The sequence below is a fragment of the Trichechus manatus genome, unplaced genomic scaffold (genome assembly GCF_000243295.1).
Source record: "Trichechus manatus latirostris isolate Lorelei unplaced genomic scaffold, TriManLat1.0 scaffold00014, whole genome shotgun sequence".
NCBI classification, from domain to species: Eukaryota; Metazoa; Chordata; class Mammalia; order Sirenia; family Trichechidae; genus Trichechus; species Trichechus manatus.
Window position 1 is genome coordinate 25,557,680 of NW_004443950.1, and position 23,512 is coordinate 25,581,191.

At 40.0% G+C, this 23,512-nt stretch overlaps 1 protein-coding gene across 2 annotated transcripts in view; it reads left to right on the forward strand.

Annotated features, from left to right (window-relative positions):
- PHKB (phosphorylase kinase regulatory subunit beta) overlaps positions 1 to 23,512 on the forward strand; it is a 215,767-nt gene that overhangs the window by 1,830 nt on the left and 190,425 nt on the right. Inside the window, exon 1 of one of the 2 annotated variants that reach the window (XM_004371692.2) lies at positions 7 to 1,098. The exons of the other annotated variant lie outside the window; for it this stretch is intronic. Coding sequence (XP_004371749.1) covers positions 1,047 to 1,098 — 52 coding nt within the window. The 5' untranslated portion in view covers positions 7 to 1,046. Of the gene's footprint in view, positions 1 to 6; positions 1,099 to 23,512 lie in introns of those variants that run through there. 2 annotated transcript variants of the gene reach the window in all.

The window sequence follows — 23,512 nt, forward strand, 5'->3', positions numbered from 1 at the left end:
CCTTATTACATTTTAAATCTGCTGCAGTGGAGTGGATTCCGACTCACAGTGACCCTATAGTATGCTTTAGAGTCAATTCAGTTACTAGGAATAGTCGCATGTATTTTTGTTTTGCATTTTTCTAAATTTTCGGACATACAGAAATATGGGGCTGGGCTACAAAATGTGTTACTAGATGGGTGATATCTGGACAAAGAGAGTAACCAGAGTTTTCTTACAGAGAACTGAGCTCCCGCCCTCAACACACCTTTTAGCCATGTTTCTTTTCCTCTAACAAGCACATAGGATTTATTTTCTTCTTCAGTCTGTACTTCGTTTCTTCTGAAATGCATGTCATAGCAGTAAGCTTTAAAACCTTACTTCTGTTTTTTTCTTTTTAACTGAGAAAAACAATTTCAAATTTTACTTTGCTATTGTGGAATGCCGTCACTTCAGTTCAGTGCACAGTACTTAAGCACACAGCCTCAGTGTTGGATGTTTCAGTCTGTTCACACCTAGTAGTGAAAGCTCCACATTAACAGTTACATTTGAGGTTTAAGATTCTCCTGACACTTTGGATGTGTAGGCTTAGAAGTTTCTTGAGTGAAATCGATTACTTCCTGGGTCATTAAAAACAATCAATGTGATTCTGTTTGTTCCTTTTTTAAGAAAATATAAACAGTTTTGTTGGAAAAGTGTACTAACCTGTGTCTAGTGTAGACTCCACTGCAGGATTCTGAGCATTGTTACATAGTAGCCTAATCACTGAGCAATAGATGCTGTTCTTATGTAACATTTAATAAGTGATTATTATATATTTCCTGTGGCATCCATGTAAGCGAATGTAATTTATCAAACAAAGAAAATCAAATTTTCAAGTCATAAAAGAGAAAATAAAAGTGCAATGAACCACAGTTACTGCCTCTGTTACGCACTGCATCACGTTAATAACTGCTCACACTGCTTTCAATTAATCTAATGCTGATTGCTTCTAACCTTCACTAAACAGTCTTGAACACTGCTGTAGTTTAGCCTGCGACGCTCGTGATTAGAGCCGACAGTTTGACATGGCCAGCTCACCCGACGCAGTCATCTTCCCGCCAGCTTTCTTAAGGTCTGGTAAGTGTGTAGACCCCCAAAAGGGTCACTTGGTGTTTCTAAAAAACCTTTGATTCTGAAGGTTCATGTCACCCCATGATGTCATTTTAGCTTCATTTCTTCTTTGGTGGGCCCAAGCCCGAGCGCCATTTCTGCTGCTGTCAGACTCAGGTGTGCACTGCATTTCGAGTGAGGCCTGTCATGTTGTTGGGGTGCAAGACATGGGAAGGGCCGGCAGTGGAGTCCCTGCCCTGACTCCTGCAAACCGTTTGACCAGAGGCAGTTGAATTTTTCTGCTTCTGAGAGCCTCAGTTGTCAAGTGAGTATATAAGGCAGCTCCTTAAACTGTTTTTGTTCTTTTGCAAAATGGAAACAACATTTATAAATTAGTAACTTGTGGTCAAGGCCCCATAGCCCCAACTCTTCATCAGCTCCCTATGAAGTAGATACTATCATGTACAGTTTCATAGACAGGAAACAGTCACAGAGGTGAAGCCACGTGCACCAGGTTGTGAGACTTTTACGTTGCAAGGCCGGGAGCTTTGTGCTGCATCCCGTGGCTCCTCCATGTGAGGCTGGAGGAAACCTTGGCACAGTGGCTCTTAGCCTGTAGTGGTTGGTGATTGCTGCATGAAAGCTGTGTAATTGCTTCCGAGGTGACTGCATGTTATTTTGAAAACAATTTCTGGGAGGTTCATGGACCCAGGGAGATCCACGTATGAATTTCCGTTAGGAACGCATGCCTATGAATGCATCTGTCTTACTTTACAGGAAAAGAAATGGGTGTTGTTAAGTGGCCACATTGATGAAATTAAGACAGAAACCGTAGGGTCTCAGAACACTCTGGAAGAAACCTGTTGGCAAGATGCTGCCTTGTTTCTATGTACCTGAAGCAAAATAGTTAATTCTCAGGACCCATTAACAGGTAAACGTGAGATGAGCCAAGCCAGACTGTGACAGTGAAGCTCTTCTCTTGGACTCACCATGGCCTTTCGGAAGCGGTCCCCTTCCTTATTTCCATTTCTACATCCTGTCTTGTCAAGATGGAGGAAGAACATTGCTAAGAAAAGAAATAGGAAATAGCTTAGGGAAGAATCACAATCAAATGGGAAAACAAACCTTATAGTTCAAGGAACAAGAATGATCCTTGTCTTCAGTTGTCATCGGCTAAGTGACAAACTAGCATATTGTATGTGACAATGTCAGTTTATTTCTGATGTAATATTTGAGCTAAAAGAGTGAGAGACTATATATCTTTGGACTGTGTTTACTTTCTTTTAAAACATCAGACTCTCTTTTCTATCTTGACTTTCTTAATAAGGCCTTGGTGGGTTTCCAGCACTTGCCAAGCCATTCAGTTGTAATGGGGAGATAGAATGTTAAAGATAATGCTTTTATGCCTCCGTCGTCCTGAAAATTTCAAAAACCCAAGAACTGTGCTTTAACGTTAAATAGAGGGTTTGAAAGCATATACGAGTAGTAGCTTTTCCAATACCAGATTATTACATCAAAACAATGCAGCAAGAAACAAAAGATACCACGCTTCTGTGTTATAAGCCATTTTAAAGACTTAAAATTACTTTAACCATTGGCACTTTTTTTTTGTTCCTCTAGCGAAAATTTAGTAAGACTATAAAGAAATATTTGAAAACATAATTTGTTAAAATAAGAAATACTCAGTTTGCATTTATAGTTTATTTACTAATTTGAAATTCTGCATTTATGTTGGAAACGGTTCGTTTTCCCCTGTCATAGTTCCTTGGGAGAGGGTTTCATTGCATAATTTAATTTCACAGTCGTTTTAAAACATGTCCTGGGTTCACAACTATGCTTTTCACTGGTGCTTCTGACTGGAAACTATCCAGTGTTGCAAAAAATGAAAGGCAGTATCTTGATTTTGGAGAATTAGTTTCCTGTGTCCCTGGATTGTTGTGTGCGTTTTAACCCTCCTTAGTCTTCCTAATATGTGCCCCTGCTATTATTTCTGTTTCTTCCCTTTTTTGAGCTTAGTGTGAGTCCTGCATTTGTACTGTGCATACTGGGGATGCGCTCTGACTGCTAATGTGTCAGAATGTGCTATGGCTGGATGTAATTCCTTTTATTTTGACTGCCTAAGTCCAAGGAGAGATCTAGGTATTCAGGTTTGTCTTTAAAGAACCTTGGAGTAAAACGTGCAAGACACTGAATTTATAATGGAGTTCAACAATGAAAATAAGTTACATTTTATGTATGTAGCAAAGGCGTGTAGCATCCTGCACCTTCGAGTGCTTGTTTTACCTTGGCCTGCTACAGCTGCACAGCGCGTTAGGTTGGCAGAGCCGGTCAGGCAGAGCTGTCACGTCAGCACTGCGGCTTCATTATCTGTAGTAATGGGTACAGTATGTTGTGATGAGGTAAAAAATGTCTAGGCATTTTCGCTTTCATTCTCAGGTGGTAAGATAATTAAAAAATTATTCCTTCTTAAAATGAATCATCATTATCTGTATTTTGGCTTCCTAAGTTTATCAGCCTCTGATAAGTGAGTTTCTCAGCCTCTGCCTTGAATTTTTCCCATTACTTACTCTCATTTCTCTTTAGATTCTTTCATTGATTTCCTGTTATTAATTTGCTTTGCTTACCTGGTAAGGTTTTCTTACGTATTCTGGGAAGAACTCAACTTTTTATCTTATACGTGTGAAACTCTCTTCTTTTCAGGCACTTATGTAGCAGCTTTTTTTTTTTTTTTTAGTCTCATTTAGCAGTCAGCTAATCAAAAGGTTCTTGTGGCTTCAGGAGACCACAGGCCTCGAGACTGCTGGACTGTTGTGGTTGTGGCCCCTTCAGGAGCCCAAGGAAGGAGCACGTACCTTGTGGTCAGCCGGACCCGAGTGTAACCCTGGCGCTGTTTTGTTGTTGGCAGTTGCCATGCAGTGGGCTCCCGCTCACGGTGACCACAGGTATAACAGAAGGAAAGGTTCCAGGTCCTGTGCCGTCTTCATGATCACTGGTGCGTTTGTGTGCATTGTTGTGGCTCCTGTGACAGTCCGTCTCGAGGGTTTCCCTTGTTTGTGCTGAGCTTTTGATGTGCTTTTCTAGAGATTGGTCTTTCCTGATGACGTGTCCAAAGTAAGTGAGCCAAAGTTATCGCCAGCCTTGGTTCTAAGGAACATTCTGTTTGTATTTCTTCTAAGACTGATTTGTTCTCGACAGGTCTTTTGTTTGCTACCTGTTTTATCTTGGACAAGTTATTTTGTATCTCTGAGAACTCAGCTTCCTTCTCTGTAAAAATGAGGATAATAAAATTTACTAGGAGGGATTATTGTGAGGATTAAGTAAGATGTTGTGTGCTAAGCAGTTGATACTTAGTAGCTGTTCAATAAATTTTAGTTCTTGTCCTTCCAAAAAACATATCTTTTACAATATTGCTGATATGTATTAAGGATTTATACAGACATGGCTGTTATTATCTCTTTCTCTCATTTTGATATCTACCCTTAAAGTAGCTATTTGATTAAGAAAATCTGCCGTGCTTAAATACAATTAGCTTGAATCAGATTACCCAGAATCTCGTATTAATAGAGTGATGCTATTTAATGGTCCATTCCATTTTGTAATTTTAGCTCTCATTCTACTCTAAGTCCATCTCATTTTTGTCAGTAGTCATCTACAAGTTTAAAGAAATTGCTTCTGACGGTTCCATGGAAACTCCTATTAGACAGTGGAGAGACCAATCGTTATTTTACATATAGTTAATAGGTTTTTTTGTCTTATGTTAGATATGCAGTGGGTTCCCTTAAAATAGGATGGAATTTTCAGAAAGCACTCGTTAATAATACTCTGCTGGGAGCGCCGATCTCTTCTTACGAGGTCCTGCCCTGTAGTCTTACAAGATTTAGGAAGTGGAAGCCACGTGATATGACTTAACTCCCTCGGCATGAATCTCATTGACCTTAAAGCTTACTCTCTTTCTGTGTCATTGTCCTCCGCATATATGATGCTTCAGATTTCATAAATGAAATGGTTTCATGAGGAATACAACTACTCCTTTCTCTGCTTTAGATTATTATAGAATATTCACAGTGTGTATTCGAAAAGCTATTTTTCTCTTGTTATTTTCTTCATCTTCCTTCTTCTGTGAAGTCAAAAAAAGGGTAAGAGGAACTCCCAAGAACTGATTCCTGTATCCAGGTGCCCACTGAACATTTCTTAATAGGTGTATTTTGGGTGTCTCAAATATAACCTGGCCAAGATAAAACTCTTGTTTCCTACCCCTGTTCCCACCCTAAACATGCACCTTCCTAAATCTTCTCCATCTCAGTAAACCAAACCACCATTCTTCCAGCTGCTCAAGATAAAATATAGGGTTATCCCTTTCTTTCTTGTACCGTTTTAATTCAGTTTATTTGTAAATCCTTTGTACTACATCTCCTAAACACATAGCAGTCTGTCTGTTTTTTTCCAGCTGTTCTTTAACCTCCCAATCCAAGCTCTTTTCACCTCTGCTTCAGACTACTGAAATCACCTGGTCTCCACATTTTTCCTCACTACAGTCTGTTCTCCAGTGAGAAGGATCTTTAAAGTATAAGCCAAGTCACGTTACTCTCCTGCTTAACATCCTCCAGTGGCCTTCCTCATGCTTACCATGAGTTCCACAGTCCCGTCCCATGGGTTTCAGAGCCCCAAGTGTCCCCTCCTTGCCTGTGTCTCTGTCCTCCCTGAGGAGCTCCTCTACTCCCCGCTGGTCTCCAGCCGTGCTGGCTTGTTTTCCCTAAGACACAATCGGCTTTTACTGTAGGCTCTTTGTAGTAGCTACTTCCTCTCCCTGGAAAGCCCCTCTCCTGCTCTTTGGGTGTCTTGTCCCTTCTGGCTTTCTTTTGTTGTTATTAGGTTCCATTGAGTCAGTTCCAACTCATAGTGACCCCATGTATAACAGAACAAAACACTGCCCTGTCCTGCACCATATTCACAGTTGTAGGTATGTTTGAGCCCATTGTTGCAGCCACTGAGTCAATCCATCTTGTTGAGGGTCTTCCTCTTTTTCACTGACCCTCTGCTTTTTTTTATCGAGATCGGATTTATAAAGATATTGCTAATAAAAAACAATAATAATGAAAACTAAAAAAAAAAAAAGGTCAGAACTGACTTGTGACAGAGTTGTTGGAACAGACGGAATGGAACCATGTCGCTAAGGCAGGGACTACCTGCAGGCAAAGTCTCTGCTCTCTTGGAGCTTATATTCTAGTAGATGAAGACCAACAGAGAAGTTAAGAGAGGGAAAAAAAAAACAAAAAAAAACCCAGAGTGAGAAGTACACTAACTTGAAAGTGATGTGCCTGGTCAGAAAAAGCCAAAGCTAAGCTTAAAATGAGAACCTAAGGTGCACCTGCCTGGAGCCATGGTGTTTTCCATCCTCTCACACACATATGATAGCTGGTCAGTAAAAAAGGAAGACCGAAAAAGAATTGATGCATTTGAATTACGATGTTGGCGAAGAATATTGAATATACCATGGAATGCCAAAAGAAGGAACAAATCTGTCTTCGAGAAAGTACAGTCGGAATGCTCCTTAGAAGCAAGGATGGCAAGGCTACGTCTCACATAATTTAGACGTGTTATCAGGAGGGACCAGTCTCTGGAGAAGGACATCATGCTTGGTAAAGTTGAGGGTCAGCGAAAAAGAGGAAGACCCTCAACGAGATGGATTGACACAGTGGCTGCAACAGTGGGCTCAAGCAAAACAACAATTGTGAGGATGGTGCAGGACCAGGTATTGTTTCGTTCTGTTGTACTTGGGGCTGCTATGAGTCAGAACCGACTCATGGCACCTATCAACATTATTTGCATCTCGATGGTGTTTACTGCTGTTCTCTCATTCATTTCAAATTAACTAATGTTGATTGGACCTTTCTAATGTCATAGGAAAATTTTGTAGTACATGACATTGGTCTCAGAGAGTTCATAGCCCGATGGACCTTTATGCAGAACTAAAGGGGACTTCGGTGCTTTTGTGTGTATCCTAGAGTTTCTCCTGGACTCTTACAGTTGTTTCCTGCTGAACTTTGTTGTCTGTAGCCTTCCCCTCCCACTGTACCACCTCCTGAGACAATCCACCCTGTCAGCTGCTGCCTGGGTGATTTTTCTAAAATGAAGAACTGAGCTTGCTTTGCAATACTGGTCAGCTCTCCATCTCCTGCAGGATTTGGGGTGAGGGCTTTAGGGACTGCTCTCTGGAGGTGACATTTAAGCTGAAGGAGGAAGTAAGAGTGAAGTGAGAAGTAGGGTGAGGAAGGTTGTAGGCTAAGGTTCTGGGGCTAGATACCATTGCCATCGAGTTGATTGTGACTCACAGCGACCCTGTTGGGCAGAGGAGAACTGCCCCATAGAGTTTCCAAGGCTGTCATCTTTACGGAAGCAGACTGCCACATCTTTCTCCTGCGAGCCGCTGGTGGATTTGAACCACTGACCTTTCGGTTAGCAAGTGAGCGCTTTAACCACAGGGGTTCTTGGTGATGAGCAGTCATGCTGTTATTTGGATTATGGACTGAGTCTTATTGCTAAAGCTGTGAATGGTGACTGGGAAGGACAGGCAGGGAGTCTCGGACTAGGCAGCTGAGCTTTGGACAGTCCTTAATCAGGTATGTTTTAAGTTTCCTGGTATGTTTGAAAACATACTTCTATCAGGTACTTAACCTGTATTCTTTAGTACACTTCTAGCTTCTTGCAGCAGTTGAACCGGTTAAGATTTTCTGTGTATTTCAATTGGTTTTTTCATATGGTTACATTAACCTTTTAAACTTGGTTATAAATATCCAATGGTTGAGTAGACTTAGACATCATCAGTATGTCAAAAAGAACGACCTTTGCTTGCTCCGGGTAATAGTGGACTATTTTTTTCATAGAATTTTCAGCTCATAGGGAGTTATTGTTTATTTTTTACAATGCGCATCTGAGCTTTTAATACAGCCTTTGGTTTAGGATGATGTCAGATCTCATCCTTTTTCTTTTTTTCACTCACCTCTTCTGAATATGTTTACATCATGAATTTTCATCTGTGTAGTAACTGCAGGGTCACTGTGAGTCGGAATCAACTCAGCGGCAACAGTTTTTTGTTTTTGGTAGTAACTACATGGCAGGTGTGCAAACCTAACCTTACTGTCATCTTTGATTTTAAAATGTTTTGATGGAAGTGCCTGGATGGTACAAGTGGTTTGTGATGAGCTGCAAACCTAAACGTTGGCAGTTCAAACCCACCTAGCAGCTCTTGGAAGAAAGGCCTGGCGAACTGCTTCTGAAAAGATTATAGCCAAGAAAACTCTGTGGAGAAGTTCTACTCTGTAACACATGGGGTTGCCTTGGTTCGGAATTGACTAAATGGCAACGGGCTATTTACTAATGTATTCCGAAGATGGAAATTTTGGCAGATGTCTCAAGTAGCAGCTCACTTGCATTATCAATATGTAAAATTTGGCCATAGACCTTGCTGTCTAAATGTAGGTGACCTTATTCTTTCTTCTCTCCTTAAGCATAAAACTGTATTTAATGATTTTTGAACAGCACAGCATCCCATGATTCCAAAGTGGGTAGCACTGTTCAGTTTTGATCAGTTTGGTGCCATAGATTTGGTTAGGTGACTTCACGTGGAAATTTGTGGTGAGAACCCGGGAGCTCCAGGGAAAATGCGTTGTGCCTCGTGAGACTTTGCTAAGCGTGGGAAATAGAGTCGTACTGGTCGGATGACAGTGCTTTGAACTCAGCAAACTTTCTCCTGTTAACAAATACAGTTTAAAAATGTATCTCTTTTACCCCAAGTTCACCCTTCAGCCAAAGATTTGACAAGTCAGCGAAACAAACAATGTGAGGAGCGTGCTTCTGAGTTTAGTCATGTATACGAGGCCAAATGGGCAACACCTGCCCAAAAGGGAAGACAGCAAGGCAGGACGGGACAGGAAGAATGGACCGATGGAAACGGAGTTTGCTGTTGAGCATTCTACCCCTTTAGACTTCTGGATGCCTTTCCAGCCTTCTCTCCGCTTGCATTCTCTGCTGTAGCACTGCTGATCTACCTGCTGCTGGCAGACGGGTCACTCTCTGGCTTCCGCTCCTTCATCATGAGGTTCCTTCTGTAATGGATAGCCTTTCTCTGTAAACTTGGTACGCGCTCACAATCTCTTACTCTGCTCCAATGGTCTCATGTCTTAACTTATTTTCTGACAACCCCCCTTCTCTCCATCGTGGGTTCAATTAATTGCTCTGCTGGTTCCCATGGCACTTCATGTATGCTTTTTTTTTAAAAAAAACTCCGATGTCTCTGCATCGCTAGCAGATAATTACATGTCTGTCTCCGTTACCAGCCTATGAAATCTTCAGGTCAGGGACTACATCTGACACAGCTTTGTATCGACTGTCCCTGATGCAAGGCTTGGTGCTGGGAACTCAAAGTTGAATAAGAATGAAAGCTGAAGAAATTCCTGAGTCATGCTGAAAAGATTCAGGGCTATTTTTGTACAGAAGGAACTTCCCAGCGCTCCGTGTTATCTAATCATTTTATCTTTTTGTTTGGTGAATAGGTTTTTCTGCTGTTTTTGAACCAGAACGTATTTTCATACTAAAAGTATTTTCTCCGTTTTGTCAAGTCCAAAAAACTCACAGTTCAGGTTCAAAAGCAAAATTTAATAAATGAAGCAAAATAGTGAGCAAAGTGTGTAATAACCTTATGACTTGGTGAGAGCACACTTCGTTCTTCTCTTAAACTGGAGACAGCGTCTCCAGGATCAAACCACACAGCTCTGCCTTTGGCCCGTGTGTGAAAGCCTTTAGCAGTCTCTGTGTGCTGAGTTTTGCTCTCCCTGCAGGAAGACTGGAAAAAAATCTCATAGATTGTTCACCCACACAAATGTCATCAGTAACAGGCTTCCTGTTTCACACGTAGAGGTGGTCAACGCCGTTTAATAAGCCTTGCCTATCGCAGTGTGGGCTTTACCTAAGATACGAAGAATCTGAACTTACCCACTGCCATCGAGTCAATTTCAACCCTATAGTACAGAGTGGAACTGCCCCATAGGGCTTCCAAAGCTGTAATCTTTACTGAAGAAGACCGCCACATCTTTCTCCCAAGGAGCAGCTACTGGGTTTGAACCGCCAACCTTTTAGTTAGCAGCTGGGCGCTTAACCATTATGCCACCAGGGCTCCAAAATTTGATCTTAGCATTTATATTTCAGGAATATGGTAATGAGGAGAGAGTAAAATGATACACTTTTAAATGAAGTAGGAAAGAATTAGCTTCCTAAATCTTGCCATCTAGAGTAAATGCAGATTTTTTCCAGAATAAGAAGTGATATAAAATCTGTTCCTGGAAAAGTCCTACATGCAGTGCTAAGGAACTTGTCAGAGAAAACTGTGTTCACTTTAGACCTCTTTAGACCGGAGCCTAGTAGCTCTTGCGTATTTAATCTGTAGATGAGAACTCTCTTTATTCTTGTGCATTGCAGTCGTACTGAACTAACACACCGCTGAAATGGAAGTGAAAGGAAGTGAAATCTAGGTAAAGGGCAAGTGCATCAAGTATATGATGGCTGAGACCGCTCACTTACACGGCTCGCATGGACGAAGTGCAGTCATCCCTCTAGAAGAGATTGGAAAGCGACTTAGTATTTTTGGGGAAATTGTCATTAAAGCAGTATTTCTGATTTAAGGCAGATTATATATTGCTATGATCCTGTATTCTTTTCATAATAAGAAATGAAATTAAGAGAAGACCTGAAATAATAACTACATAAAACCAAAAACCAAACCCATTGCAGATGAGTTGATTCCGACTCGTAGTAACCCCATGTGACAAAGTAGAACTGCCCCATAGGGTTTCCAGGGAGCGACTGGTGGATTCGAACTGCCGACCTTTTGGTTAGCAGCCAAGCTCTTAACCACTATACCACCAGGGCTCCTAAATAACTATATACTCATCTTTTTTTTTTTTTTTAACCTGAAACAAAAATTAAAGCATACTTGAGTGTTTAAATTATGGCTTTTCTACTTGCTGACAGTGTGACCATGGATGAATGGATAAGTCACTTGACCCTGGTTTTTTTTTTGTTTTGTTTTGTTTTGTTTTGTTTTGTTTTGTTTTTTTGACCCTGGTTTTTTCAACTGTCAGAAGGGGATAATATTACCTGCTTAATAAGGTTATTGTGAAGATTAAAGGAAGTCATGCATGGAAAGCTCTCTCCACAGTACTTTGCACGTAGGAAACGCTCAAATGTTAGGGTTTTTTTTTTTAATGATGCTGATAATAATGAGATTATTATATTGTTCTTTACTTTTTTGAGCTGTTTGATTAAAATAGGTTTGTGTGTTTATATCCAATCTGACTTTACCAAGCAGAAAGTCATACTGGCTATAAACACATACGTTTTATTTTATTTTAATTTTTTATAATTGTACTTTAGATGAAGGTTTACGGAACAAACTTGTTTCTCATTGAACAGTTTATATATCTATTGTTTTGTGACATTGGTTGCCAACCCTACGACATGTCAACAGTCTCCCCTTCTTGACGTTGGGTTCCCCATTACCAGTTTTCCTGTCCCCTCCTGCCTTCTTGTCCTTGCCCCTGGGCTGGTGTGCCCATTTAGTATTGTTTTGTTTTATGGCCCTGTCTAATCTTTGGCTGAAGAGTGAACCTCAGGAGTGACTTCAGTACTGAACTATAAGGGTATCCGGGGGCCATACTCTCGAGGTTTCTCCAGTCTCTGTCAGACCAGTAAGTCTGTTCTTTTTTTTTTTTTTGCAAATTGGGATTTTGTTCTACATTTTTCTCTAGCCTTGTCCAGGACCGTCTGTTGTGATCCCTGTTAGAGCAGTCGGTGGTGGTAGCCAGGCACCATCTAGTTTGTGCTGGACTGTGTCTGGTGGAGGCTGTGGTAGTTGTGGTCCATTAGTCCTTTGGACTAATCTTCCCCTTGTGTCTTTACTTTTCATGATTCTTCGTTGCTCGAGACGGAATGAGACCAGATCTTAGACGGCTGCTCACAAGCTTTTAAGACCCCAGACGCTACTCACCAGAGTAGAATGTAGAACATTTTCGTTATAAACTGTGTTTTGACAATTGAGTTAGATGTTCCCTGAGACCAACATATAAATTTATTTTTAACCAAATAGCTCAGAAAGGTAAAGAATAATATAATCGTCTCTCAGTAACACCATCATATAAAAACAGCTAACGACTGGACAGCGTTTTGTCCTGTTGTACGTAGGGTTGCTGTGAGTCGGAATTGGCGTGATGGCACCTAACAACAGCAACATCCCGTCTAACATGTTTATATCAACAAATCCCACCAAGTGTGGTATCCTGGGTGTACCGGTAAATTATAGTAGCATAAAGCTATGTCTTTATCTGGGATGAAGAGACCAAAATAATGAATGAGTTTTTTTTTTTTTTTTAATGTCAGATCCCTGAAGAGGGTGTTAGGAGATCTTGGTTTTGATGTTGGCTCTGCTCTTAACTAGCTCTGTATTCTTGAGCAAATTGTGAATTTTTTGGTCAGATGCTTGTTAATGTTCTTTCCTGGTTCAAAATATTGTGTCACTCAATCATTGACTGTTGACAGAAGTTACCAGAAAAATCTGTTGGTCACCGTCTTAGTTACCTACTGCTGCTGTAACACAGATACCACACTGGGTGGCTTTAGAGAACAGAAATTTATTTTCTCACTGTTTTGGAGGCTAACAGTCTAAATCAGAGTCTCTGCCATGCCCATTCCTTCTGTGAGCCTCTCTCCTGGTTTCTGGTGTGTGCCAGCAATCCTTGGTGTTAATTTCCTGGTTTACTTGTAGACGATCCTCACATATCTTCCACTGTGTGTCTTTTTATAACTCAGAAATGATTAGGTTTAGGATCCACCCTATACTGATACTACCTCAGCTGACTGATTATTACACTAGATTGCATTATGGACGGTAATTACATTACATTAGATATGAGGTCATTACATTGTATTCCATGATATTACATCATGGAAGGTAATCAGCTCTACTCAAGTGCTACTGATGAGCTGCATGACAGCAGCTAGGCTAGTGTTTGGCCAAACAACTGGGTGCAATAGTCTAGGCAAGTTGACACACATAATTAACCATCATAGTCAAGCAAAGCTAAATTTATTAGACATAGTGTAGTAAGGAGATACCACCTTGATAGAGTCTTAGTAGGTTCTCAGCAAGGGCAGTCGGGAGAATATTTGTAAGTTTCAGGGCTTGGGCTGGATGATTTTAAGGCAGGTATCGCAAGATGGGCAACTGATTGGGATGGGGCAGAGTTGGATCGTTGGGCACAGTGATGCAAGGATCTTGAAGCAAGCCCTGATAAACAAGGTGTTAGTCTGATATTTAAGTATTTTGGTTGATTCACTTTCTTATTTTCTGTGTGCAGATATTTCCCCAAGTAATTAGCTAAATTCCTTTTGCTTGTTCTCAGTTTCGTTTGACTTAGGGAAAGGAATGCTCAGTATTCTTTAACGGGTCGGGAAATTGTGTTAGTTTCAGTTCTCACTCTTTATGATTGATGCAGATTTGAATAAATAGTGTGATAGAGACTCTAAGGATCGTAGGAGTTGGGAGAACGGAAGAGGGCTTCTTGCCACCCTCTTACATGATTTCTTCCCTCTCTCTGCCCAGTCCAACACCGCATCTTCTGAGTACATTTCTCTTCATGTGTTTTACTTGTTTGAAACCATATTCCCCACCTGTTGTGAGGCATGTTGCCTGTAGGGTAAATGGTTGGTTAATGGGAAACAAATGTTGTAAAGAACAGTGAAGAGTCAGGCTCCATTCATCTTGTGGCCATGCTTGGGACAAGTTATGTCTGCATACTTGCTGTTGAGGGATCCCCGGTGGATGCTTCCACACACAAGAATTACAGTATAAAACTGAAGATCACGTTACTGAGTGATCTTTGAAATTATGAAATTTAGGTGATTTGCTTCTGAAGTGTCTTTATAGTCCTCTAAGAATCGTAGAGTTGACTTTTCCTAAGAGAACAAAACTATTTGATCTCTCTCTTTTCCTCCTTTCCTCCCTCCTCCCTACCCCCACCCCCCCACACCTGCTCTCCTCTGTCTCTCTCCATGTCCCCTTCTCCCTCTCCTCTCTCTCCCTTCTGCCTCGCTCCCTCCCTCCCTGTCATTCCTTGTTTACTAGATGGAAGTACCACCTCTGTAGAGCTAGTCCAGCATCACTGGTGTTAAATGACTACAGATATTTTGAGGTGTCAACTGATGGGTTGGAAGTTCAGGGTAGTTCTGATCATAATGCAGCCCCCTCTTTCAAAGGATTTGGTAAAAGTGAGTTTTTCTTGTGCCTTTTTTAAGGACCTTTAGATAGGAGTATGGAACCTTGGTTGCCGAGTGGTGAAAGCACTCGGCTGCTAACCAAGAGGTCTGTGGTTTGAGCACACCAGATGCCCTGCAGGAGAAAGATGGGGCAGTCTGCTTTGGTAAAGATTTCAGCCTGGGAAACCCTACGGGGCAGTTCTACTCTGTTCTATAAGTGCTGCTGTGAGTCGGAATCGACTCGATGGTAGCGGGTAGATAGAAGTCCATGGTTGGTGCTGATGGGTAAGCTCTCCACTGCTAACCGAGTGATTGGCAATTGAAACCACCCAGAGACACTTAGGAAGAAAGGCCTGGCAATCTGCTTCCGAAAGGTCACAGTCATGAAAACCCTAGGGAGTGCAGTTCTACTCTGCAACATGTGGGGTCTCCGTGACTTGGCATTAACTCGATGGCAATTGGCTTGGTTCCTTTTTTTTTTTTTTTTAAACATAGTGGCAATATTGGGAAAACTGCTGTTGTAACACGACGCCATCACTACTCCTTATAATCATGTGAATGATTTTTTTCATTTTGTTTTGCTTCTTTTTTGAGTTAAAATTCACATAACATGAACTTAACCACTTTAAAGTGTACAATTTAGTGCGTTCACAGTGTTGGGCATCTACTGGGAATCTTGAGAAGGATGCTGTGAGTTTTTAAACTTGTGATAAGAATGATGTTTGAAGCAGACAAGTAAAATTATTTTATTCTTTATCCAGAATCTACCTCATCTGTACCCGCCCCCGCCCCTGCCACACACTTTTTGGCTCTGAATCAAAGTTACCCTTTAGCTTCTTCCTTACCTGCATCCCTACTGGCTTTGCCAGAATTTCAGAGCCCAGAGCATAGTGGGCTCTTTTCCAGTCTCACACCCTCACTGAAGTGATGGAAGTTACTTGTGCAAGGTCACAGACGCATTAGTGACAGAGCAGGGGCCAGAGCCCACATCTTCTGAGATTTTCTGATATCTCACCCTCTCAAGAGGCCATCCACCTCTGGATTAGAAGACTGAAGTCTTCAGCAAACCTGACTGTGAATACAAATTACCGTATGTCTTCTTAAAATGCGGCTTCCAATTCAGCAGGTCTAGGATGGGGGCCTAAGATGCTGCAGCTCTAGCAAGCTCCCAGGGAGGCCTTTGCCCTGCAGTTTGAGGAGCAGACGTCTATTGATTGAAAGCTCCATACTTGTTGCCAGCAGCCCTTTGACATCCTCTTCTCTGTCTTATAAATCAGACTCTAGATTTTGGACTCTGCGTTAGACATCCCCATGTTCCCAGTCTTGAACTTAGTGTTTGGACAAATAGATCATCATCTGCATCCTTGATTCCCATTAGGCGCAGCCACCGATTTCTAGGTGTGACTCTGGCACTTCTGGGTTGCCAGTTCAGGGTTTTCATTTTGAAGCCATTGTTGTGTATTAATAAGTTAGAATTTGCAACAGATGTTGTATTAGTAATGACTGGATGTTGATCACTCCTTCTAGTACTTTTCCATATTCGATCACAGTAACTGTATTGGGGGATCCCTGTTATGTCTAGAGGATCACGTAGTCTCCATGTCAACCAGCAGCTGTGCTCTGGTATGTAATGACAGGCTCCATCTTCAGGGAAATGCCTTGTCAATTGAATGGAAATAAGAGGCGTAATTGATCAGCACTGGGAGTTAAGCTGATTTCTTCCCCAGTTCAGTTTATCTTCCACAAGTATTTGTTTGAGAAACTGAAGTGCTGATTGCTTGAAGGACTTTGTGGAGACCTTTGGTGTTGGTGGCGTTCCTTCCTGCCTCGTTTTCTGTCTCATGCAGTTTAACACTTAAAGCAGAATGATGCCAGTAAGCACGACTTTAGAAGCCTTTTTTTTCCTTAGGCATCCTTGTAAGATAAGGTCAACCATCTTACAGAATGAACATAAGAATAGGAGTAGGTGTTTCAAGTAATAGCCAAACCCATTACTGCCAAATCCATTCCGACTCATAGAGACCCAGTAGGACAGAGAAGAGCTGCACCATAGGGTTTCCAAGGCTGTAATCTTTACAGAAGCAGACTGCCACATCTTTCTCCCTTTTCAAGTAATAGAATGTGATTTTCTTTGAAAAGTAGAGGAAACACCAAGCCGTCTTCAGATTAACTACAAAAAGCTAGGAAGCTCCAGGCTGATTTCCATTATGGTTTCGTGTTACAGAGGTAGTTCAGTTCATTTGCAGTGGTATAAGCGGAATACCTTAAATCTCCGTTGTCATGACTGCAGTGTGCATTTCAATTTTTGCTACAATAAAATTCTTATAACTAAATTATAATGCAAATTAAAATACAGCAAAATTTTATTAGTGTTCTTGTTTACCTGTAGTCACATTTAGTTTTGTATTCCATAAAAGAAAGTAATAGTCCATAAAAAATATGGTCAAGTCAAACTACACTTGGTAAGAGAATAGACGTGAAAAGTTTACGCCCAACTGGTTAGTTTGAATGGTGTATTGTTCGATGCATTGGAACTTAAAGAATGCCTATTTTAGTGTTATAATTTCAATTCTGTAATTCTAAATGTATGTATTAGAAAGGTAGATTGATTTACGTTTTCATGTATCTTCATTATATTGTGGATAAGTCCTGGTGATTCAGTGGTTAAAGCGCTTGGCTGCTAACCAAAAGATCGGCTGTTCAAATCCACCAGCCATTCCGAGAAAGGAGAAAGATATGGCAGTCTGCTTCCGTAAAGATTACAGCCTTGGAAACCCTACGGGGCAGTTGTACAGTTGCACCCTGTCCTATAGCGTCGCTATGAGTTGGGATCAACTTGACGGCAGTGGATTTGATTTTGGTTTTTACGTTGTCGGCGTGGGGGGTCTAACACTCATTCTGCGCTTCTTAATGTGACATTTGATTTGGTGCCCGAGGGATCTTAAGAGTTTGCTTTGTCTCCCCACGGTATGCTTTTCAGGGATGTTTGATAATTGGCCCTTGTTAGGCTTGGAGGTTGGGGGTGACTTTTTAGTGAAATTGAGATTGGTTCTGAATGTCATGCTTCAGAAATAATTGTTCGTTTTGGTTATCAATTTGATTGAAGACCTGTCTGCATCATTTCCATGTGCACAGGGTCACGTTTGGTGGAGCTCTTCTCCCATTTCTGCCCTAAGCAATGCTCCTCCATCTGCCCTGGTTGGAGAGAATGGGGATCTGGATTACAGACAGCTTCTGCACTTCAGCTCTAAACTGCCTGCGGCAACCTTGAGTGCTCCAGTGTTGGATCTGCAGCTCAAATTCCACTCTTTTATCTTCTTCTGTTTCTTAAAAATTACTGCTTATTGAAATTGCTGCTTTAAAATCGCTCTGCAGGGCACCCGTCTTTGCATTGACAAGAGAATTCTGATGTTAACCTGGCAAAGCCAGATTAATCAAGAATTCCTACATTTCCTATTTTGTGTTCAGCGCTGTGCTATGTGCTGGAAGAGATTCAAAAGTTTAACAGTGAGGACGGGAAGACAATTAGTATTTAATGAACACTGTGCTAGCTGCTTTACTTAAAATACTTCATTATGTAATTTTCCTCACTTTCATGTTGAGAAGATGAGGCTGAGAGAGAGTCTTGAAAGTTACAAAGCAATACAGCTGTGATTGTAGCCCAGGTCTATCTGTTTTCAAAACCCACTCTCTTGCCATAGCCTCTTATGCATTAAGACACACCCCCTCTAACAGTTTTATGCTGTGGATGGGGGGGGACCTCTCTCTTACCTGATTGAATCTCGGGTTTCACCTGATTCACCAGAGAGTGACACTTGGCTTGTGAAAGATCTGGCTTGGGTTCCATACAAGAAGCTTTGGTCAGTTAATGATTTTTATCATAGATGGGTCTTTACAGAAGGCAGTTCCTCAACACAGAGCCTCGGGACAGCATGGGAGCAAATTGCCAAAGTCTGAGGGTTGTACCGAAGTGCGTGGAAGGGGTGGTGGCATCTCTGCCCTGTCACTTAGCCACTGATCTGCATGTCCCTGCATTTGGATGGGGAGAAGAGTAACTAGCGTTCATTAACTACAAACTCCATACACTTTCAGAATTATTTCTAGTTTTCTGGTGAATATTTTTATTCGTATGGAGTCAACTTTGTTAATTTATGGTTTATTGTGATTTTTTTAGATTAACATTCAAGACTGCCCCTCTGTTCATTCCTAATTTACAAAGTGGTATCAGGGCAGTTTTTAATTAGTAGTAATAACGTTCATATCAATTTCATTACTGTGCCTTGCCAAGACAGGAATATAAACCGGGTTTCATCAAAATGTACAAGACAACTAGAAACTGTTCAGGTCCATCCTCAAAACGTTGAGTGGCTTGAGAGTATCGTTTCCCTAGAACTTGTGTAGAATGGCATATAGCACCGTACAATGCCTAAGGTCCCATGTTTCTATTACTACAATAACAGAAGACATAATAAAATTAAATGTTTCTTGTGAAGATTGGATACAGTATATAGTGAAGTTCTTTTTTTTCCCCCTTCCATATAATTCAATTACTATTGAACTAAGATGCTATTATTTAAGTTTGGAATTTAAATTTTTTCACAGGTAATGTAAGTGTGAGATAATGACTCTTGGTTTCTTTTGACAAATCTCTTTTATAAAGTGATCGATCTGTAAGGCTGTATATGTTTATTCTGTTGATGCTGCCATTGCTCATATCATACTTTAATCATCATCTTATGATTTCATTCAGAACCCTTTATAAACAACAGAACAGAACAGAATAGATTATTAGAAGAATAGAACAAGTTAAATGACTTGTTGATGTGTTGGAGTCTGACTTCATCTGCCCTGATGGATCTCCCACATTATTTTTTGCTGATTCCAAAGTAACTTCTGGCAAATTTTAAAAAAAGTATATTGATTTCATTTATTCAGTAAATATTTATTAAGTGTTCACTATGTGCCGGCACTGATGACACTGGGGATACAACAGTGAATACGACAACCACCGTTGAGAACATTTAAAGAGTTACCACGTCACTTCTGAATGCATTTCTTTTTTTCTAGAGAGGAATTCTGAAAACTTTTTACAATTATTGGAATTACTGGAATATGACTCTGACCTCACAAAAATCATCCAAAATTGACGTATATTATGGCAAGATACTCTACTGGACTATAAATAAGAAAGGAAAATGAAATAGCTCATTGAGTGATTGGTATTCATAAGGTCAACACATGAAACATCAACTGGATCTACTATCCTTAAATAGATTTTATAGGCTGTGCTCCTTCCATAAAGGTCACTGGAAGAACTTAATACCTTTTTATTAAAAATGAAATGGGAATGGTGGAATGGCCTTTTCACATCTTAGCTGGATAAGTTGAATAGGCAAATTCTACTTTATTTTTATAAAATCATGTTATTTCATATTTAACGTTTAAAATATGTCTTTTACCCAGCTTGCCATCCACCATGAGAAACGTATAAATTTAAAAAGTTGAGGGTTCAAATGAACTGTGATGATAAATAGTGGTAGTTAAGTCAGTAAAAGTATATGTTTGTGTGTTTATATACGTATAGTTTTAGTGGAATCTGCTTTTTAAGGCAGAAATGAAAGCAAGGATTAAGGGCTTTTAATTCTTCTCACCCAAGCATTTTTATGACGTTTCATGGTATGCAATTTGTCTTCTGAGACCCTGTGTTGAAATTCAGATGTGTTTCAATAATTTAGCTTCTCTGTACCTCCAGTAACAACTTAGAGCTTTGTTAGCATGATGACATGGGATACTGTGTGTCAAGTATCTTGTACTATACATAGTAGTAGGCTCTCAAATGTCCCTTTTCTCATTTTAAAAACTACACAAGTAATAGATACATAAATATTTAGAATATTTAGAATATTAATAGATATAATATTTAGAAAATAAGAATTACATAGACTAAAAATTATCCTCCTCTGCCTAGTGGATACCATTTTTAACAATTTAGTATGTATCCTTCTCATCTTTTCTAATTACTGGATATCTACGTATACATATATGTTTGCAAACATCGCACATATATGGTTATTTTTACTTATTTTTGACACACATAGGATCAGGCTGTATATGCGTTCTCTGATGTTACTTTTTTCACATTATGTTTTTGTGATCTTGCATGATATTACAAACAGGGCTACCTCATTTCTTTAACCATTTCAAGGTACTTCATTGAATGGAGGTATATAATTTATTCATTCATTCCCCTACTAAGGACCCATTTATTCCTTAATGTTTTTAATTTCTGTGCATGGTAGAACTGAATGGAAAAGATAATCATGGTTGTAAGTTTTGTTTCTTTGTTTTGCTGTGAGATATCAGTAATCTTGAACATGCTGAAAGTGCTGAGTCATGTATACCAAAAAAACCATTGTCAAGTCGATTCCAACTCATAGTGACCCTAGACGACAGAGTAGAACTGCCCCATAGGGTTTCCAGGGAGCGGCTGGTGGATTGGAACTGCCAACCTTTTGGTTAGCAGCCGTAGCACTGAACCACTGCACCACCAGTGCTCCGTGTACTAAATATGGTCCCTATTATTAACTACCAATGTAGTAGGGAAGATAATGGTGAAAATGTAATGTATTGTGATGAGGAGGAGCTGTAATTGAGGTATTTAGAGAGCTCTGTAAGGATGCAGAAGATGGAACAATTAACTGTGGGAATTCAAAGAGGACCTCCTCTGTTCATGTGGATCACCCAGCTCAATTTAGTAAATATTTGTTAAGAACCTCCTCTGTGCCGGCATCGGGAATATAAATTTGAGGATGTATTGGAGGGCTACAGTAACGTATCCCTCCTCTAGTAGTATCCTAGTTTGTATCAGCAGAGGCATAAAAGAAAATACTAATTTTTGAACTATTGACTGAAGTTGAATTTCCAAGTGGCTTGAAAATATATCACATCATATATACCTATACTTAGGCTAAGCATCTAGATTATTGTCCTCCGGGAACCTTTGCTGTCTCAGGAGCTCAGTAATTACTGTTTCAGTAATTTACTGGTAAACTACAGCTGTGGTTTGCATGTATTCTGTATCTTCACATCTCTTTCCTCTGCTTTCCAGGGCCTACTGGTGTGTACCCTTCCTATTTCCCCCACTTTCCCTACACACATGTGTGACCACAAGGAATATACAAACCTCATGAAATTGTGGGGCTCTTTGACCCTTTACAACAGAAAGTCTTCAGAGTCTGCTTAGTTCTTAATTCGTTTGTTAGGGAACATGTTAGCCCAGGGATTTTTGCTATTCACTGCTTCTCTGTACATACTTTCTTCTTAGTTTATTAGCCCCTGCGCTTCAGAGTCTTCAAAAACGACTCCTCAGGCTTTCAGAGTTTTGCTTCTGACTCTGAAAAATCACAGCTTTTAACTTGTGCCGTGTCTGTAATATTAGCTGTTCGCCGTTTGCTAAGGCAGAAGAAAATTCTAAAGTGGCAATCGTGAGAACTTTGAACTTCAACTTTCTCAGTTCCCAAAGTCAGAGAATCATTCATAACGTGCAGATGGGAGATAATTGAGTTATTCTTTCCTTGGGCTAAGATTCTATGTCTACAGAATTTGTGTATTTTTCTGCTAGAGTCCAAGACCCCAAGAAAAATAAAAGTATGCTGTTTATTTTATGTTTTAACTTTTAAGTGTCAGTATTCAGTATTAGAGTGCTCCCTTAAAAATTTTTTTTTTAAATCAATATTAAAAAAAGTAAGCATTGCTTCAGGCAGTGAGGCTTTTTAGAGACATTAACCGCACATAAAACTTTGGTCATTGTTCAGGCTATTTGTGAACATCATATGCCCTGTGATAGGTTTGAAGTCTTGCCTAAAATTGCTAAGTAGATGAGAAAATATAAGTAGACCAAATGCTACGTTATTAGATATTAGAGTTTGTATATAGCTTTTGAAAATTAAGTTTTATTATTACAAAAGGAAATAGTCTATTTGAACCCATAACATGAGATGTTCTCTGCTTATGACAGGGTTAATGGATCTTTCCATTCAATATTTTGTAACCTTAAAAAAAAAAATTAGACCAATGTGATCTTTCTAGAAAAACTTGGAACACAGTAATTACTTTAAAAGCAGCATCAGAATTTTTGTACTATGTTTAAAAAGCAAATTCTCAAAGGATCAAATACCTAAATGCAAAAAGTAAAACAATAAAAATCTTAGCAGAAAATTGAGGTGACTATTATGTATTAACTACCAGTTACAGCTTCTGTGAAACTGATTCTGACTCATGGCAACTCCACGTGTGTCAGAGAACTGTGCTCCATAGGGTTTTCAGGGGCTGATTTGTTGGAAGCAGGCCTTTCTTCTGAAGAGCCTCTACTTGAACTTCCAACCTTTCTGTAAGCAGCTGAGTCCATTAACCATTTCTACCACCCAGGGACTCCGTGTGTAACCTAGGGATTGTCAGGCCGGATTTAAGCAGACAGGAAAAGCAGAAGTCAATGATACAATACATATACATCCACTTATTGAATTCTTTTCTATTGCAGCTATACTGGAAATATTGGATAGATAGAAAACGTATACAGGTAGCCCTCAACTTGCCAAGTATTCGATTTACAACACACTGCACCTCCACCTTTTTTTTTTGCACAGGGCTATCATAATGTGTAATGTGTACTACGTACCATATTGCAGCGCCTAATCTGCTGATGTCATCATATCTGTAAGTTTATATGTAATGTTTCCAACCCCCAAAGACAAAGATTGGACTTATAAAGATACTGGTAATAAAAGGCAGTAATAATGAAAACTATTTTTTAAAAAATGAGGTATTCGACTTATGTCTGAAGTCAGAGTCATCAGAATGGAACCCTGTGGTAAGTCAGGGACTACCTGTAATGTACAAAGTGCTCTTAGAAGTTGATTAAAAAAAAGACTAACAAAGCAATAAAAAATGGAAAAAAGATAAGGCAATTCACAAAAGAGCAAATCCAAAGGACCAATTTAACATTTGAGAAGATTCTCAAATTTACTAATAGTTGTTAGTTGCCCGTGAGTTGATTCTGCCTCATGGCAACCCCATGTGTGCGGAGTAGAACTGCTCCAGAGGGTTTTCAAGGCTGTGACCTTTTTTTTTTTTTTTT